This window comes from Pyrus communis, chromosome 17 (assembly GCF_963583255.1).
Source record: "Pyrus communis chromosome 17, drPyrComm1.1, whole genome shotgun sequence".
NCBI lineage: Eukaryota > Viridiplantae > Streptophyta > Magnoliopsida > Rosales > Rosaceae > Pyrus > Pyrus communis.
This window is the reverse complement of record NC_084819.1, coordinates 1,355,413-1,376,237: the sequence shown is the minus strand read 5'-3', so window position 1 is coordinate 1,376,237 and position 20,825 is coordinate 1,355,413. Positions and strand designations below refer to the sequence as shown.

Here is a 20,825-nt window from a genome sequence, read left to right as displayed (position 1 = left end):
TTGTACTTTCAGCACACCAAAAGAATTCTCAAAAAAATGGGAAGCTTGGGGTTTACGTGAAGTTCAAACGAGCAATCCGCAAATGGCGTTAATTAACGCGAAACTTCGGAAAGAATAAACCACCGGTGTGATGACGGAGGGATCGTATTTTCTGCCGTTTTGGTGAACCTGAAACGGTGGGAGGTCCACGCGTTATCAGTGAAGCACCAGCTCATTCTCACGTGGGGGACCCACTGCCTCTTCAAGTCCAGAGTGGATCAGTTTGCGTCTGTGGATTTCTCATCTACGGACAATATGTACATGTATGACCCACATCAACCTTTTTCTCTGCTCCTTTTTTTTTCCTTTCTAAAAGCAAAAAGCTTCAATTTTTTTAGAGCTTATTATTAATGGAAGAACGAAAATTGCTATTTAATATACGATAATATTTCTCATTCTTCTTTTAGACTACGTTATTTTTAAAATTACTGAAAGTGTTTTTGGTAAAATTAATTTTAGGTTCTTAAAGTAATTTAAGTATTTTTGAAAGAAAAACCAGATATATGTTTTTTGAAGAAATATACTAGAATTTTTACTAAAAATTGATTTTAAAAAACATTTTACCAAAAAAAAACACTTTCATTCATTTCTTAACATATTTCCAAACAAGCTCTTAATAGTAAAAGAATAATTTAGCTATAAATTCATCATTCAGGAGACCCGAGTCTAAAACGTCTTGTATTTACTAAGCGGCTACATTTCTCATTCTTGAAGGGATTAATTGAAAATGGGTTTTTATATACATTCTATAATACAAGTTTAAAAAAGAAAAGAAGATTGATAAAAGAAATAAAAAGTAAAAAAATAAAAAAAGAAGAAAACCTAAGGCTTCAACAGCCGTAGCAATCAGAGGCAGCATCCTTCCTTTCGTCGTCTTCCTGCACAAAACGCCTCCCTCTCTAAACCAAAACCAGAAACACCAAACCAAAAAAGCACCCCCCCCCCCCCCCTCTCTCTCTCTCTCTAGAAACCCAGAAATGGGTAAGCAGAAAATCCTACAAGCTCTCATTCTTGCTCTCTCTCTCCTTCTCCTGGTCGCCACCGCCCCCACCGCCGCCGACGACTCCGACGTCATGTCAAAACTCGCAGCAGGCCTCAGCCCCGCACCCAAAGGCTGGTCCACAAGCACCGCCTACTGCAGCTGGGACGGTGTCAACTGCGACACTTCAAAGAGAGTCACCTCCATCAACTTAGCCTCCAAAGGTCTCTCCGGCTCTCTGCCTTCAAATCTCAACTCTCTCTCTCAACTCACCACCCTCTCTCTCCAGAGCAACTCTCTTTCCGGCGCCTTTCCTTCTTTGGCCAACCTCTCTTCCCTCCAAGAAGTCTACCTCGACACCAACAACTTCACCTCCATTCCCGCCGGCTGCTTCACGGGCCTCTCGAGCTTGCAGATTTTGAGCATGAGCCAGAACATCAATCTCGACTCTTGGGTTTTCCCCTCGGAACTCACTGAAGCTTCCAGCTTGGTCACTTTTGCTGCAAGTAATGTGAATTTATATGGGTCGTTGCCTGATGTGTTCGATTCGTTTCCGAACTTGCAAAACCTAAGGCTTTCTTACAATAACTTTACTGGTCCTTTGTCCAAAACGTTTTCTGGATCTGGGATTCAGAACCTCTGGGTTAACAATCAGGTACTTGGGTTGTCTGGCACCGTTGAAGTCTTAGCAAACATGACCCAGTTGTCCCAGGTTTGGCTTCAAAAAAACCAATTCACTGGTCCGATCCCAGACCTCTCAAAGTGTGAAACTTTGTTCGATCTTCAGCTCCGCGATAACCAGTTTACTGGCATTGTGCCCGCCACATTGATGTCCATATCTTCTTTGAAGAACGTTTCTTTGGACAACAACAAGCTGCAGGGTCCAATGCCGGCTTTCGGGTCCACTGTGGAGAAATCCACAGTTGATGGTAATAGCTTTTGTCAAACGACTCCAGGGACTTGTGATCCGCTGGTCACCACGCTGCTTGAGGTTGCAGGGGCTTTCGGATACCCGGTTTTGCTTGCTGATTCTTGGACAGGAAACAAGCCTTGCAGTGGATGGAGCTTCATTGTTTGTGATCCACAGGGAAAGGTTTTCACAGTGAATTTTGACAACAAGCATTTCAATGGGACCATTTCGCCTGCTTTTGCCAATCTGACATCTTTGAAAAATTTGGTGTTGAGTCGTAACAATTTGGTTGGGTCGATACCGGATAGCTTGTTAAGCTTGACTCAGCTTCAGCTTCTTGATGTTTCCAACAACAATCTAAGTGGGGCAATTCCGAAATTTCCATCTACGGTGAAGTTAGTTACAACTGGTAATGTGTTGATTGGGACAACTCCGAGCACTGGAGGTGGGGGAGGTACTCCGTCGGGTACTGGTTCTAATGGAACTACTCCTAGTGGGAGTCCGGCTCAGGCATCAAATGGTCCTTCGGTATCCCCTGGTATGATTGCTGGTATAGTTATTGCCGTTGTTATTTTCGTTGTGGTAGTATTGTTTGTGTCCTACAAATGTTATGCTAGTAAAAAGCATAAGAAATTTGGAAGGGTGGCTAATCCATTAACTGGGATAGAAATTGCTAAGAGTGATGTTATGAGTAGCGCAAATGGGTACAATGGAGTTACAAGTGAACTGCAAAGCCAGAGCAGTGGTGACCTTCATGTTTTTGAGGGTGGAAATGTTGCGATTTCGATCCAAGTTCTAAGACAAGTGACAAACAATTTTAGCGAGGACAACATATTAGGCAGAGGAGGATTTGGAATTGTTTATAAAGGCGAATTGCATGATGGGACCAAAATTGCCGTCAAACGGATGGAATCTGTGGCAGTAGGCACTAAGGGATTGAACGAGTTTCAGGCAGAAATCGCAGTCCTTACTAAGGTCAGGCATAGGCATTTGGTTGCGCTTTTGGGATCCTGTATCAATGGCAATGAGAGACTTTTGGTCTACGAGTACATGCCACAAGGGACTTTAACACAGCATTTATTTGAATGGCGCGAGATTGGAGTGCCTCCACTGACTTGGAAGCAGAGAGTAACAATAGCATTGGATGTGGCACGAGGAGTGGAATATTTGCACAGCTTGGCTCAACAAAGTTTCATTCACAGAGATTTAAAGCCCTCAAACATACTTCTGGGCGATGACATGAGGGCCAAGGTTGCTGACTTCGGACTGGTTAAAAACGCGCCCGACGGGAAGTATTCTGTTGAGACAAGGTTGGCAGGGACATTCGGGTATCTCGCACCAGAATATGCAGGTAAGAGAAACCCTCTAATTTTAGATATTCATCAATTAATTGAACAATCGTGCATTTACCTAAGCTTCAATCATTCCAGATTTCCAGCATATCAAGCTAACTTATATATCTACGCAGACCTGCAAGTTAATATTGCCACTGAATTGCATTGAACATGTCAACCAATTCCTTTGGAGGAGGAAATAGTATTTGTCTCCACTGCATGTTTTGTTTTGTTTTGACTAGATTCTAGAACTCAAAAAGAGTAAAGGAAAAGAGACAATATAATACCCTTACGTAATTTGTTGACTGGACTTTTGAATTCACTGGGAACAGATGCTACGATTTAAGAGTTTTGTAAATTTGTTGTTCACTTTTGAAATTGTGAATTTACGTTTTTCTCTATGATTTAATTGTCGTTGTGTCGTTATTCTAGAACATTGATGTTATTTGTGTTCCTATAATCAGCTACTGGCAGAGTCACTACAAAAGTAGATGTTTATGCTTTCGGAGTGGTTTTGATGGAGTTGATAAGCGGTAGAAAAGCTCTAGATGATACAATGCCAGATGAGCGGTCTCATTTGGTCTCATGGTTCCGCAGAGTCCTTGTCAACAAAGAAAACATTCCAAAGGCTATTGACCAAACTCTTGACCCCGATGAGGAGACAATGGAGAGCATATACAAAGTTGCTGAGCTGGCAGGATACTGCACTGCTCGTGAGCCGTACCAGAGACCAGACATGGGACATGCTGTCAACATCCTGGGTCCTCTTGTTGAGCACTGGAAGCCTACCACCCATGAAGAAGAAAACTCTGGCATCGACCTGCACATGAGCCTTCCGCAAGCGTTGCAAAGATGGCAAGCCAATGAAGGTACTTCTAGGATGTTTGATGATATGTCCTTCTCTCAAACTCAATCAAGCATCCCTTCAAAACCTTCCGGATTTGCTGACTCATTTGATTCAATGGATTGTCGATGATAAAAAAAGAAATAGACTATAACATTTTGGAACCAAGAAAAAGAAACTCGAAAGAGTTGGGATGGGGAAGATATGATCAAGTAAAGCAGCAGGTATCACAAATTTATTGTATTTATTGTTTTTTTTTCTCGTTCTTTCCGCGATCTTTGTGTCACTAAATCTCGTGCGTGCCTGAACCTTCAGTTATTGATCCTTCTATTGCTAACAGCTTGATTGAGTTGCTACTGATCGTGAGAAAGAAAAAAATTAAAGAAATTAAAGAAAGTTTGTTGTATGATATTTCACATACTCATTAGTGATTGTTTAATGATATTCCTCTTTCCGTTTTGCTTTCTTCTTTTGACGATTCATTCATTGTGTTTGGTATAAGGCTTTGTTGGCGTTCTGGGATTCATAAACCCGACGCTATTAAGTGGGATAAGACTTTGTTGATGTTGCATTCATTGTGATGGGTATATCTGTTTAGATGATACCCGAGGATTCTGGCCATTATGCTTGCAAGATTTAATCAAAAGAAACAAAGATTTTGGTTATTAACGGGGTAGGTTGATATGATTGGATTTAAAGCTGGAAGAGAGAGAGAAAGAGAGATCTAGAGAGAGAAAGGGAGACAATTGCACATGGAAGAGAGCACGTTAGATGGAAACATGTTAGGTTGGTTGTAAGGGTGGACCTTTTGTTTGAAAATGACTTTTGTGGTGCTGCACATGTATACGGACCTTATATATACATGCATGTGTACAGAGCCTTAAAGAAAAGTGACCGGAATGAGTAGTGGAGTCCAACGACATCTAACTTCATCGATTTGAACTATTCATTTTTCAAATTGCCCCTTTTAGATCGCAAAATATTAGTCAAATCGGAAATATTTGAAGCATCTAATTAAGTTTAAAAAAATTGACAATCACTGTGATTCAAGAAACATTGAAATTTTATCGTGAAAATTGAATGAGTAAATGGTTTCGGATTGAATTAATTTTTGCAAGGATGATCTATGAATTGAGATTTATAATATAAACGGTTTGAATCATTGACATTCGATGTGGAGTGGGTCCTGTAATTAATCCTCATTCTTTTTTTTTTTTTGAGTAATGTTATTCATATCATGTTTTTATACAATATTTCTATATCAACTTAGGTGGCATCTGATGTGGATAGTCACATCAGTTGAAAGATTTGCAAAACCCATGGAAAGGAAGGAGAAAGACTTTTCGTATACCACAATCATCATTTAATTAACTAGTTTTTCTTAATTATTAATTTATTAAATAATGAACTAAATTTAAAAATCTGATTAATTCAAATGATGTGGTTGTCCACATCAAATGTTACTAAAAGTGGTATGAAAATATGGTACAAAAACATGATATGAATAACGTTACTCTTTTTTTCTTTTTCTTTTTTTTTCAAAAATGTAGATTCCTCCCCTAAAAGGCTTGTACACACACATATACACACATGTGTGTGTGTGTATTCTTTCATGTCTACCAATTGTTAATAATTTAGAAACGTAATGAGGAGACAGAGACCATGAAACCAATCTGATTGATTGTTTACGTGGAAAGATAGTGAACGATTTTATATACGGTTGAATGTCAATGCCGAATTAGGAGGTCATGTAATTCAAATTGCAGTGGTTACAGCTAGATGATAGGCTGGGCAAGGTGCCTCCTTCTATATTCTTGCTCAAGTTGTAATAATTAGTGTTAGGTGCTTTGAGTGGTAGTGTTGTCATTGAGTGTAATGCCCCGCTCGAAAAAAGCAACCACTCTCACGATGTGAAAAAGTGCACACATACTGAAGAAAAACCGGCTGTTGGGTAGTATGAGTTGATGAGCAAACAGAGAGATGCGAAAAATCACTTCAAACACTACTACAAGTAGGTTCGTGCTCTTATCATGACTAACATCTCTCTAAGTCAAACACATAATTAAGCAACCATCACGGGTGACTCAGTGGTTTGCGATGACTTTCTGGCCATATCCCACAAGCCACATTATGGGCTTAATTTCTAATGCTGGTGAAGTACACGATGGTAACCAGGGGATGAAATGCCTCTGTGAATCTTTCCAACTACCTGAATAGTGGAGCGCTGTGACAAAGTCATCAGCTAGTCTTTTAAAAAAAATATAATTAAGCAACCCATGGATAATAGCATGCTTCATTAGGTGATGTTGAAGCACGTACGGTGTGGTCCCTCAATACGTAAATAGCATATTAGAACATGATCATCCGACTCAAACCCTAACATATTTTTAAAACTATAATGCAAGACTTAATTTCCGTTATGCAGAGGTTACTAGTGTGGACATGTATTGAAGAAAAATTGTACAACAGCGGATAACAGCTCATAGAGTTAGTTTATTCAGTAGTTAGGATTGTTGATTTATTGGTTAGATTGGTAAGCTAAGTTGATAAGCTGTCACAATTAATTAGTACTTGTGTGGTGAATAATGTAAACGTCTAGGTTTTATTTTATACTAATACATAATAATCGTTCCATTTACTAACCTGATAATTGATTTTGGATCAGATACAAATCTAATAAGGGAAGTGTTATTGGCACTCCAAAAATCTTATTTTACACTCCTCACAAATATTTTTTTTTCCTTCCAAATATAGAAAGTTTAGAGTGCAGAATGAAAATTTTGGAGTGTCAATAACAATTCCCTCTAATAATAAGAGTTTGGTTTGGAGTGCTCTTAAAATAGTTAAAAGCGCTTCCTATGAAAATATTTTTAAAATCAATCCTTAATAAAATGGAAGTGAATTTTGGAAAAAAAAAAAAACACTTAAAGTGCTTCTTGTAAGAAGCATCAGCTATGTACTTCTTGTATGAAGTATTTTAAGTGCTTTTCAAAACCAAAAAATATATTTTTTGACTAGTGCTTCTTGCAATAAGCACTTTAAGTGCTTTTTAGAACCTAAAAATATTTTTGCTAAAAGAAATTTCAATCATTTTAGAATGACTTCCAAAGGAGTTCTAAATCAACATCATAACCACTGACACATTATTATGGATAATACTTAAGTACCCACTAGTGAGTACCATATATATGCACTTTTTATTTGACTTGATCAAAAGATGATACGTGTTTCTTGTTTTAAAAATCTAATAAAAATTAAATAACACGTGAACTATCTTTTAAAACAATAAAACATATGTAAAAATATCTTTGGGTCAAATCTAAAAAGTGAGTATATAAGATACTCACTAGTAAGTATCTAAGTATTATCATGTTATTATTGATAGGAGCATATTTATGCGACTTTGTTAGTTTGTTTCTTTGCATTTAGTAAGTCAGTTTCTATTTATTATAGTGTTTTAAGCTATTTTCGTGTGTTTGTAGGTTTAAATGACAAAGTTGGCAAAAAAAGTGCAATTTGGAGCATTTTAGAGCAGTTTTGGGCTTGAAATGGATTGCACATGCATGGAGTAAGGTGGATGGACGAATTTGAAGATCAAGAGAGGCTAGGAATGTGATTAACATATGGAAGAATTAAATTAAAGACTTGGAATATAAGGAATCAACTATAAAGAAGGAATATTATCCAAATTTCCTTATCTTATCCAAACCTTATCCAACCTTATCTTATCTTTTCCTATCCTAATCTTTTCCTACCTTAATTCCAACTTCAAAGAGGACTCATTTTCACATTAAATCACCTAAATATCAAGTTCTAGAAGCCCAATTTTCGTGCATTAAGTTTATGCCACATGTAACCCTTCTAAAAGTTCTAGAATCTGCCACAAGGACCATTCCTTGTCCTCCTTGGAATTTGATTGAAAGTGTCCTTGTTCTTTGGTGATTTGGAGTCCTAATTCCTCTCATTTTCAGCCCAATTTCGTGCCTTCCCTTCACCCTATAAATACATGATGCCACAACACTAAAAAATCACCACCCTCTACCCCAAATTCACACCACACCATCCACCACACCTCAGGAGCCTAAATTCACACAAATCCCCATTGTTGACAGCAAGGAAGGAAGGAGGTGCCACTTGGAGTGTTTCTAGGTGTATTTTATCCTTGTTTTAAATGTTTAAGTTTAATTATCTTTGTTTTGCGAACATGTGGAACTAACTTCTTTTTAGTTAGAGGTGAATTTGAAGCCATAATTATATGTTTTATATGAATTGTTTATGTCCAGTTATTGTTTGTTAAGGCATGAATGTGATTTGCTTATCTAAGTTATTAAAACTTGTTTATGTATGTGGGTTGGGGTTCGACACTGAATTTGCATGCATGAATTTGATGCTAGAGTATAAGGGGGTTTCACGTAATAGTTATTCACTTATATTCACAAGTAGTGGAGGTTGCTAGTCACAATTGTGTTAAGTAAATCCTTGGTATGAATCTCATGCGTTTCATAGTGATGAATGCCTTGTCAATACTTATGATTTTTATAGAACTTAATGACTTTTGACATTTATCTCTATCATGCGTTTCATATAGGGAACTTGAGAAAGATAATTTGGTTTAGATGCGTATTCCATCTAATTCAATGAAATAAGGAAAATCTGATGGTTAGTTGTGTGATGCAACTAACTTGGGGTGTTGTTATTCATGGTTTAAAGGAGTAATAACTGGAAATCAATTTGTATGCATGTGTGTCATGTGTGGAGATGAACCCTCTAGCTAGCCATTCACCCATATTTTTCCCCAATTTCGTCCAAGTTGTTTAAGAGTCTTTAATCTGCTTGTCTTTACTTTAATTTCGTCCAAAATCCAATCCCCATTTGCTTGGTTGTGTCTTTTAGTTAGAATCTGTCCAAATTTATGTTTTAAGTGTTTTGAGTCAAATTAAAAGTAATTTTTGTCCAAATCACCCTTTAGAGTCTAGTTTGAGTCTATTTGATTGTTTTGTGTTGTTTTGAATCTTTTTAGTTTGTTTTGAGTCATATAAGACCTGGTTTGGTACTGAGGTGATTCTGAAAAAAGCTACTATCAAAAAAAGCTGGGAGCTGTTTTTGTGTTTGGTAAACACTCAGCTTCAGCTTTTTTTCACAGTTTTGGATGAAAAAAAAGCCAAAAACAAGAAGCTGCAAAACCCAGCTTTGAAAAACCGGCTTTTTTTCACATCTGTTTTACATAAAAGTTTACCAAACACTCTAATACTGCTTTTTTTTTTCAAAAGCACTTTTACAAAAAAGTTTACCAAACACTCTGCTTCTTTATTTCACAGCTGCTTATTCTCACAGCACAGCAGAAGCAACTTTTTTTCAAAGCACAGCAATACCAAACCAGCCCTAAGTCTAATTAAGTGTTTTTAAGTCAGTTTAGAGTAGATTAGCATCCCTTCTAATCCCCGGCCTAAAACGATCCCTACTTTCATATACTACAATCATAGGGTTTTAATTTGAGTGTTAGAATATTTCACATCAATTATGAGTAACCCTATAACTTTTACCATAACTTTGTTCTTTATGGTTTATTTGTTGTTAGATTGTTGATTTATGGTTGATTTATCATAAACTTGAGAACTTTCATGAAAATAGCTTGGGTTAAGTTTATTTTAACAAAAAATCATGTATAACTTTATTTAATGAAAAAGACTTCAATTTTAAGGAAAAACTCTTAAATTTTAATAAAAAATAGGATAAAAAAATTATGTCTTTTTCTACACTGTTTATGAAATTTAACAGTACTACACTGTTTATGAAACTTAACAGTATGACACTGTATATATGTCTCGTGCGTCCTCACACATACTGTTTATGAAATTTATTACACTATTTATGAAACTTAACAGTATTACACTGCTTATGAAATGTAACGATATTACATTGTTTATGAAACTTAACGGTACTACACTGTTTATGAAACTTAACGGTACTACACTGTATATATATGTGATATGTCCCACGCGTCCTCACACTTACTGTTTATGAAACCTAACGATACTACACTGTTTATGAAATTTAACAGTACTACACTGTGTATATATGTATATTATTTCTTTTGCCTTAAGTAGGTACGAATGAAATCTACATATATATATATATATATATATATATATATATATATATATTATACATGAAAATACACCTTACAAGATTATAGTACCAGACATGTGTTTGTGTTATTTTGCTTTGTCAAAGGTCAAAAACTGGGTGTCTTCGTTGTTACATTTAGCTAATTTATATATAATATAACATGTATGTGTATCTTTATGTACTTTTTCTTATTTAATTATATATATTTTTTTGTTTTGGGGGGTTTTGGGGGGGGGGGGGGCATTGGAGGGACGTGTTATTATATCATTTACCATATTATTGAAATTGGAAGGATTGTTAGAGATTTCAATAATAAATACATAATAGTATTGTATATATAATGGTGCTGCGTGCACAGCATGTGTGTGGCTAGACCTGGCAAACGGGTCGTGTCTGTCGTGTTCGTGTCGTTTTCGTGTAACACCTGTTATCTTAACGGGTCGTGTCGTGTCACACCCGTTATCTTAACGGGTCCTTAACAGGTCGTGTCACTTTACCCAACGGGTAAAGTGACCCGACCCGTTATCACCCGTTATGACCCGTTAGGAAAAAAATATATTTTTTTTTAAAATTTGCACATACCACACATTGCGACATAAATATTACTTGAAAACATTAAAACATTTCTCGTTCAAGTACTATATCTACACTCGAAAATGAAAGCCTAATAAAAAAAATAATACATACACTACTAATCTATTACAAATATTAAATGTGCAAGGATAAAGAGTTTTTGTTTTTAAGATTGACTAACACTTAGAGTTTATTTATACTTTTATTAAGTATAACATAAGATTTTGTGGTATCCACTTGTGTAAATATTTTAAATTGAAGATCGAATTCATTCATTGTATTCATATAGGGTCAAGGAGTGTAGTTATAAAAAATCATCAAAATCGGAGTTAAAATAACCGTTAAATCGTGATTTTTCGTTTATAACCGTTGAAAAGCTTTGTCCCGTTACTTGATCTCTGAATGTTTTTTTTTTGTGATTTTTTACTGATGTGATCTCCAAGCATATACAAACAATTTTGACGGTTTGGATCGTTGAAATTAGTTTTGGAGAATTCGTAAAACGATAGATTGACTAACACTTAGAGTTTATTTATACTTTTATTAAGTATAACATAAGATTTTGTGGTATCCACTTGTGTAAATATTTTAAATTGAAGATCGAATTCATTCATTGTATTCATATAGGGTCAAGGAGTGTAGTTATAAAAAATCATCAAAATCGGAGTTAAAATAACCGTTAAATCGTGATTTTTCATTTATAACCGTTGAAAAGCTTTGTCCCGTTACTTGATCTCTGAATGTTTTTTTTTTTGTGATTTTTTGCTGATGTGATCTCCAAGCATATACAAACAATTTTGACGGTTTGGATCGTTGAAATTAGTTTTGGAGAATTCGTAAAACGATAGATTGACTAACGCTTAGAGTTTATTTATACTTTTATTAAGTATAACATAAGATTTTGTGGTATCCACTTGTGTAAATATTTTAAATTGAAGATCGAATTCATTCATTGTATTCATATAGGGTCAAGGAGTGTAGTTATAAAAAAATCATCAAAATCGGAGTTAAAATAACCGTTAAATCGTGATTTTTCGTTTATAACCGTTGAAAAGCTTTGTCCCGTTACTTGATCTCTGAATGTTTTTTTTTTGTGATTTTTTGCTGATGTGATCTCCAAGCATATACAAACAATTTTGACGGTTTGGATCGTTGAAATTAGTTTTGGAGAATTCGTAAAACGATAGATTGATTAACACTTAGAGTTTATTTATACTTTTATTAAGTATAACATAAGATTTTGTGGTATCCACTTGTGTAAATATTTTAAATTGAAGATCGAATTCATTCATTGTATTCATATAGGGTCAAGGAGTGTAGTTATAAAAAATCATCAAAATCGGAGTTAAAATAACCGTTAAATCGTGATTTTTCGTTTATAACCGTTGAAAAGCTTTGTCCCGTTACTTGATCTCTGAATGTTTTTTTTTTGTGATTTTTTGCTGATGTGATCTCCAAGCATTTACAAACAATTTTGACGGTTTGGATCGTTGAAATTAGTTTTGGAGAATTCGTAAAACGATAGATTGACTAACACTTAGAGTTTATTTATACTTTTATTAAGTATAACATAAGATTTTGTGGTATCCACTTGTGTAAATATTTTAAATTGAAGATCGAATTCATTCATTGTATTCATATAGGGTCAAGGAGTGTAGTTATAAAAAATCATCAAAATTGGAGTTAAAATAACCGTTAAATCGTGATTTTTCGTTTATAACCGTTGAAAAGCTTTGTCCCGTTACTTGATCTCTGAATGTTTTTTTTTTGTGATTTTTTGCTGATGTGATCTCCAAGCATATACAAACAATTTTGACGGTTTGGATCGTTGAAATTAGTTTTGGAGAATTCGTAAAACGATAGATTGACTAACACTTAGAGTTTATTTATACTTTTATTAAGTATAACATAAGATTTTGTGGTATCCACTTGTGTAAATATTTTAAATTGAAGATCGAATTCATTCATTGTATTCATATAGGGTCAAGGAGTGTAGTTATAAAAAATCATCAAAATCGGAGTTAAAATAACCGTTAAATCGTGATTTTTCATTTATAACCGTTGAAAAGCTTTGTCCCGTTTACTTGATCTCTGAATGTTTTTTTTTTGTAATTTTTTGCTGATGTGATCTCCAAGCATATACAAACAATTTTGACGGTTTGGATCGTTGAAATTAGTTTTGGAGAATTCGTAAAACGATAGATTGACTAACACTGAGAGTTTATTTATACTTAGATTCACCACTTCTATTAATTTTCATTTTTCCCTCTCTTTTTTGTTTCCTTTTCAACTTTTTCTTATCATTTTCACTTTTCCCTCCAACATCTTTCCCTAATTGAATTCCCTCACTTTTTTGTTTTATTTTCAACTTTTCTTAACATTTTCATTTTCCCTCCATTTTTTTTTCAAAAAGGGCGGCAAGTTGGCAAATGGCAATGGCAAGAAATTGATTATTGAAATTTGAGAATGGAAACAAATCACATATGAGTCCTGACGCATCAAATTTCAATGGATGCAAAATCATGCAAATATGCAATGCATGATCATGCATATTAAATTATTAATTAATAATTATTATAGTTTTTATAAAATTTAATATATATATATATATATATATATATATATAAAATTAGTATAGATAGACTTAATATTTTGGGGGTATAATTATTATAGTATATATAATTATTATAATTATTAAAAATTTTATAGTTAATTTAATATATATATATATATTTATTATAATTTTTAGGGGTATAAAATTGTAAAATTAATGTATATAATTATTACAGTATTTTTTGAGGGTTATAAAATTATAAAAATAATATTCTGCTTATCGTGTATCGTGTTTACCCACGTGTATACCCGACCCAACCCGTTATCTTAACAGGTGCTTATCGGGTTACCCGATAAGACCCGATTCGTTATCGTGTCGACCCAAACACCTGTTAATTTCGTGTCGTGTCGTGTCGGGTTATCGGGTCGTGTCAGAAATTGCCAGGTCTATGTGTGGCAACCTTTACAAAGGTTGTATAATCCACCATTTTACTCTTGTACCTTTTGGTTGAATTGTTGCTACATTTGATTAAAAGACATAATGTTTGAGATTGTTATACTCAAACAGTATAAGTAAAATTAAAATTATGCAACCAGTCAATATTAATTTATGAAATTGGACATGTCTTTTGGATCAACAGTCTTAATAAAAGTTGTATATCTTCAACCAAAATGAATGAGTGCTGTTAATGTCTATAAATACCTGTTGTGGCATAATGCTTCATACACAATTCAGAAATTTGTTATCTACACAATTTCTTTGCTCTCTCTTCTCTCTCTCCATCACATTCATACAATTTCTTTCTAGTTATTTCTAAGGGAATATAATTCGGTTTTGCTAATCGAATATTCCATACTTTGTTGTATCCTGGAAGTGATTTGCCAAGAATCCTTTAACAAACTTATTCGAGTGGGAGCAAACAACACTTTAAGAAAACAATTCAAGTCGTACCTCAAAGTCATTCTTTGGATTATTCTCTATATTTCTACATTTACTCACCCAATCTTAAAGTGTTATTTTCGTCATGGAGAACAAGTTTGATAACATGGTTTTGAAGATTATCAATCAAGATGTCTACAAGTTAGACAAATTTGATGGATCAAACTTCACCTGATGGAAGCACAAGATGTGTTTCATGCTTATTGTTCTAAATGTCATATATGTGCTGGACCCGAAATTGGAGCTTATTCGTAAACCAAGTGACAAAGACTCGAACAAAATAGTTGCCAATCGAAAGAAGTGCGAAGAAAATGAAATGGTATGTCGAGGACACATCTTGGGCACATTATCTGATTGCTTATATGACTTGTACGCACCCATTCAATCAAAGGAAATTTGGGAAGCACTTGAACACAAGTACATAACGGCAAAAGGAGGTACCGATAAATTTTTAATGTTCAAATATTATGAGTTCACTATGTTTGATAACAAACTCATCCTAGACCAAGTTTATGAATTATTGGTCTTGGTCTCAAAGTTTCGTGAACTTAAATAGTTATTTAGGATCCTATGATAGATTGGGCTATTATGGAAAAATTACCCCAAACATGGAATAACTATAAAAAGAAACTTCTACACATGGTGGAAGATATTAGTTTGGAGGATTTGCAAAAGGGTATTCAAATTGAAGAGGAAACTCGAAATTGTGATAAGAATTTTGCAAATCAAGATTCCTCTAAAGTTCACATTGTCGAAGGAAACAAATACAAAAAGAACTTCAAAGTCAAAATTGAGAAATGGAAGTTTAAGAAGACCAATTCCAACAACAATCAAAAGAATGCAAATGGTGTCTGCTACCATTGTGGAAAGAAATACCATTACATTTGTGATTGTAGACACAGAAAAACGAGTGAGGAATATGCCAATAAGACCAATAGCGCAAATATGGTGAAAAATTATGGAATTGATAACATTGTTGCAATGGTATCAATGATGCATATTGGCATGATTACCGAACTAAATATGGCATCGGCAATAAAATCATCTGATTGGTGGTGTGACTCAGTGGCAACTATACATGTGTATAATGACAAGGCACAATTCATGACATATGAAGTATCAACGAACAATCAAGAGGTTTTAATGGGGAATCATAATTCTGCCAAAGTTCTAGGAAAAGAAACCGTTGAACTTCAATTTACTTCTGGGAAGAAATTGACATTGCTTAATGTACTACATGTTCCAGAAATTAGAAAGAATCTTGTTCTGCAAATTTATTGTGTAAGAACGGTACAAAGACTGTTCTAGAGTCCAACAAGTTAATAATGTCAAAAAATGGGATGTTTAAACTAAGTATTAATAATAAAGTGAATTCTTCTGCTTATATTGTTGAATCTTCATCTCATTTATGGCATTTACGCTTAGCACATGTAAATTTTAGATCTTTAAAATACATGCGCACACTTGGTTTAATTGCTTGAAATGATGATTACAATGATAAATGTGAAACATGTATTCAAGCGAAAATGACTAAGAAACCTTTTCTAAGTGCCGAAAGAAATACAAATTTATTAGATTTAATACATTCTGACATATGTGAATTTAATGATGTTTTAACAAGAGGAGGAAAAAGATATTTTATCACTGTAAACACGAAAAGTTCCTGAAACAAGAAACAAGAATACCGTGTACAAAATATATTTTATGTTTAATGATTTTGGGGTTACAATCTCTTTGTAATTTGATCCTCTGATTCTATCTTCGTAGGGTGTAGGTTTGTGGATGAGCTGTTGATCCAAAGGGCCGTCGGGGCTTGATCTAGGGATGAACAGTTGATGAACGGATCTTCGAGGGCTTTTGAGCTTGATCTTGAAGACTGGGTGTATGGATTTCTTCAAGGGGCCGTCGGGGCTTGATCTTGAGGGTTGATGGATGAGCGGATCTTCAAGGGCTTTTGGGCCTAATCTTGAAGATTGAGTGTATGGATTTCTTCAAGAGGCCGTCGGGGCTTGATCTTGAGGGTTGATGGATGAGCGGATCTTCAAGGGCTTTTGGGCCTAATCTTGAAGACTGATTGGATGTGTGGATTTGTTGAGGTTGTTGATCCAAAGGGCCGTTGGGGCTTGATCTTAGGACGAACGGATGATGAACACTTTCTTCAAGGGGCCGTCGGGGCTTGATCTTGAGTCGGCGGAAGTTCTTCAAGGGCCGTTGGGGCTTGACCTTGAAGGAGGGTTTGACGAAGAACGAAGAGTGTTTTCTTGATCCTTCGGGATTTTGCTTGAGAGCTTTAGAGTTTCGAGGCTTCAAGGTTTTGGTGTGATGTAAATTCCCTTCTTTCTTTCTCTTCTTCCTTTCTTTCTTCTTCCCTTCTTTCTTTCTTTTTTTTTTTTTGAAATGAATGCCTTGGCCTCCTATTTATAGAATTCCAAAACTTGATTTTTGGATTTAAATAATCAGATGAAATAAATCATTTCTGCCAGATATTGACACGTGTCCTATTTGATGACCTTTCCAATTTATTTCGATTTTTCGTTGAGTCACACGCTACATGTAAAATTTATGTGACACGTGAGCGTTGAAATTTTAATTATTGGTTAACATTCATTTCACCGAAATTTCGATGTCTACAAATGCCCCCACTTCAAGGCGCGTCGTTGACATGTGCTTGTCACGTGTAGAAGATGCGTTTTGAAGTCCCTTAATGTAGATGTCAACCCAAGGGCCGTCGAGGCTTGATCTTGAATTGAGCTGGAAATTTCTTCAAGGGCCATCGAGGCTTGATCTTGAGTTCGACTGGAAGATTTTCTGGTTTCCTCCAATCGTTGATTTTCCACAAGCTTAATCTTGAACTGGGCTGGAAGATTCTTTTGGTCTCCTCCGAAGGTCTGAACTTACTCCTTTTATCTGGAGTTGAATTTGATTCAAGGGTGGTGAACACTTGATTTTGAATCGGACTTGTGATTTCTTCAAGGGCCATTGAGGCTTGATCTTGAGTTCGACTGGAAGATTTTCTGGTTTCCTCCCATCGTTGATTTTCCACAAGGTTAATCTTGAACTGGGCTGGAAGATTCTTTTGGTCTCCTCCGAAGGTTTGAACTTACTCCTTTTATCTGGAGTTGAATTTGATTCAAGGGTGGTGAACACTTGATTTTGAATCGGACTTGTGATTTCTTCAAGGGCCATTGAGGCTTGATCTTGAGTTCGACTGGAAGATTTTCTGGTTTCCTCCCATCGTTGATTTTCCTTTGTGCTACTCTTGAACTGGGCAGCAGGATTCTTTTGGTCTCCCCCCGAAGGTCTACGAGCGGTTTCAGGATATGGCAGGCAAGTACGAGGTGGAGGTGCTGACCTGTTTCTTTGTTCAATCTTTCCAATTCGTATTGAATACGAATTGGAAAAATTGAAGTTTCCTTGTCCCTTCTCTGGCAGTGTATCAACCGTTGAAGATGACTACTCGAGAGCAACGCTAGGTAAGCAACCAGGAATAGATTCCAGGTAGTCGGTTCCAGATCGGAAGACTGACTCCAAGTGCCGGCTGATTGCTTATTTCACTTTGCCATGCGAGTAAGAACAAGGACAAAGGAAAAGACAGGGAAAAAGCATGATATGAGATACCTTTGCTTTCGAAGAAGCAGCGAATGAATCAACACATATATTTGTTGTGCTTGTCTCCACATGCTTCGATGTATCATTTTCACTTGCCTTACTTGCTCCCCTTTGCAGAAGTGGTATTTCCTTATGCAGGTTTAGCCTCTTCTCTTGTAGTATTTGTCCTCCGATGCAGGAGTTGAATGCAACATTTGCATTTAAATGGTGCTTCACTTCTTGGTGGCAACTGGTTTGAGTGGAGGTTCCGACATATTGTTTTCTCTGTCCTTGTCTTGGCAGGTGAGAACAAGGGCAAAGGAAAAGATAGGGAAAAAGCATGATATGAGATACCTTTGCTTTCGCCCTTGATGATATGAGATACCTTTTCTTTTGAAGAAGCGGTGAATGAATCAGCACATGCTTCAATCTATCGTTTCCTCCTGGGTCATCTGTACTCCAGGCATCTGGTATCTTCAAAGGTTGAATAGGTTTTCTTAAAGGAAGAAGAAGAATTGTGTATTTCGAGAGGCTTTGCTGGGAGTGCGCCCTCAGAGGTGAGGAAGAGTTGGGCATTTTCTTCAGGTCTGCCTTGCCCTAAGAGACGAAGGTCGACACATATAGGGATTTCTTAATAGCAAGTGGTGGTACCGTTCTTTTACCCTTGTCGACAAACGTCTCTTCGATATCTGAACGACGCCTCTTCGATTTCTGAACGACGCCTCCTCGATTTCTGAACGAGCGCCACTTTTGACAAAGTTGCACGCGTTTTCTGAAAAGTAGAGAAAGCGTCGCCGAACTTTGCGCTTGTCGGCTAAAGACGTGTAGTTGCGATGATGGCCTCCACGTGTTCTCGACTTTGTCAGATATCTTTTGACAAAGTTGAACGCATTTTCTGAAAAGCCGCGAACGCGTCGCCGAACTTCACGCAGGAAAATCCGGATTTTTTGAATCGGTGGTCGTGTCGCTTGGCTTTTTACAGAGGTATCAATCACTCCAACCTACACACTCTGAAAATTGCCCATTCTTGAAAATCGTCTCCGGCCTTTTGAGAATTATCTCCATCCACCCCTTCTCTTTGAACACTTTTGAAAAATGGCAAACCCATCGAACCTTAGCTTAGACTTGAGTCTCAGCAGTGATACGGGCGTGCCGCGTCAAGGTAACGTATGGCGCCCTTCTTTCTTATCTTCTAACGGTCCTCTTACAGGTGAAGACTCCGTGATGCAGGACGCCACAACAGCTACAATAGTAGCTAGGAACCTCCTCACTCCAAAAGATAGTAGGCTGCTGTCAGGACGGTCCGATGAGTTGGCCGTTCAAGAGTCCCTCGCTCTCAGCGTTCAGTGTGCAGGCTCTGTGTCCAACATGGGCCAACGCCTACTTGCTCGCTCCCGTCAGGTTGAATCGTTGATGGCAGAGGTGGAAAGTCTCAAGCAAGAGATCAAGCAGCTGAAGTATGAGAATAGAAGTTTGCACGTGCTTGCAAACAACTATTCAACGGGCATGAAGAGGAAGCTTGATGAGCTGCAAGAGTCTGAAGGTCGGATTCAAAGTGACCGTCAAAGGTTTTCGTCTTTCCTCCAGAGGCACCTTTTTCCTGGGTCTTCCAGCGTTTGGCCAAGTATTGAGGCCTGGAATGCTCTAGCTTCGATGCCTTCTGCTCCGATGCCTTCTGCTTCTAGAGTTTTGCCAAGTAATGGGGCTTCACGTGAACATCCTTTGTGAAAGCTCCATCTTTTTTTTTTTTTTTTTTTTTTTTTTTTTTGTACACACTTGTAATTTCTTGGAGATTAATGGACATGCTTTATTTTATTCAGTGTATTGTGCTAAATACAAATAAAACATATACATCACCATCCATCATCATTCATTTTTATTTTATTTTATTATTATTATTATTATTTTATTCTATTTTATTTTTCTTTTACTTTTCTTTGCTTTCGGTGGCACTAATCCACCATTCATTTATATATATATATATATTTCAGATGATGCCAGAAGCACAATTATTGTTTTTTTTTTTTCTTTCTTTTTATTATATATATATATATATATATATATATTTTTCTTTTTGCACATGGTTCCAGAAGCACCATCATTGTTTTTATTTTATATATATATATATATATATATGTTTTTTTTTTTTTTTTTTTTTTTTTTTTTTTTTTTTTTTTGGGATGGTGCTGTCCATCCAGATTCCATCATTTTTTTTTTTCTTTATATGGTGATCTGCAAGGCTGAGTTTGTGGGTGAAAACCCAGGCCGAGTCTGAGAGAAGACGGAGGAGATCTTTGGGTGTGAGTTGACAAACTTTGATTTTGTCAATCACATTCAAAGGCAGCAGCAGAGGCAAGAAGATGTGAGTTGACAAACTTTGTTTTTGTTAATCACATTCACAGGCAGCAGCAGAGGCGAGCAGATGTGAGTTGACAAACTTTGTTTTTGTTAATCACATTCACAGGCAGCAGCAGAGGCAAGCAGATGTGAGTCGACAAACTTTGTTTTTGTTAATCACATTCACAGGCAGCAGCAGAGGCAAGCAGATGTGAGTTGACAAACTTTGTTTTTGTTAATCACATTCACAGGCAGCAGCCATGGCGGAAGTGCAGAAGCAGCCAGAGCTTGAAGCAGAGTGTAAGGCGTCGAGCTTCATGATCGGCTAGTCGTTTGACAGTGGTCACTGAAGTTCTTCGCCGATTTTGACCACGGTGGCCAGAGTGAGAAGCTTGAGGTAGTTAGTGGATGTTGTTGCTGCGGCTATGGAGTTTGGAGAGCTAAAGATGGAGCACAGCCGTGAGGAGACAGAGGAAAAAGCTCCACCATCACCATTGCGATTCAACCCAATGCTGCCACCATAATCAATGCCATCAAAACAGAACGATTTCCCCTACCATATGGACTCTGCTCCCTGCCGCAGTGAGCAATCAACCCGC

The 20,825-nt window shown here is 36.5% G+C and overlaps 1 protein-coding gene across 1 annotated transcript; it reads left to right on the top strand.

The window, feature by feature from the left end:
• Positions 1-959: 959 nt before the first annotated feature.
• LOC137722499 (receptor-like kinase TMK4) lies at positions 960-4,383 on the top strand. Its single transcript, XM_068461515.1, has 2 exons — positions 960-3,279; positions 3,727-4,383. Exons 1-2 carry the CDS (start codon positions 1,017-1,019, stop codon positions 4,236-4,238), a joined length of 2,775 nt encoding a protein of 924 aa, XP_068317616.1. The 5' UTR covers positions 960-1,016; the 3' UTR covers positions 4,239-4,383.
• Positions 4,384-20,825: the final 16,442 nt, after the last annotated feature.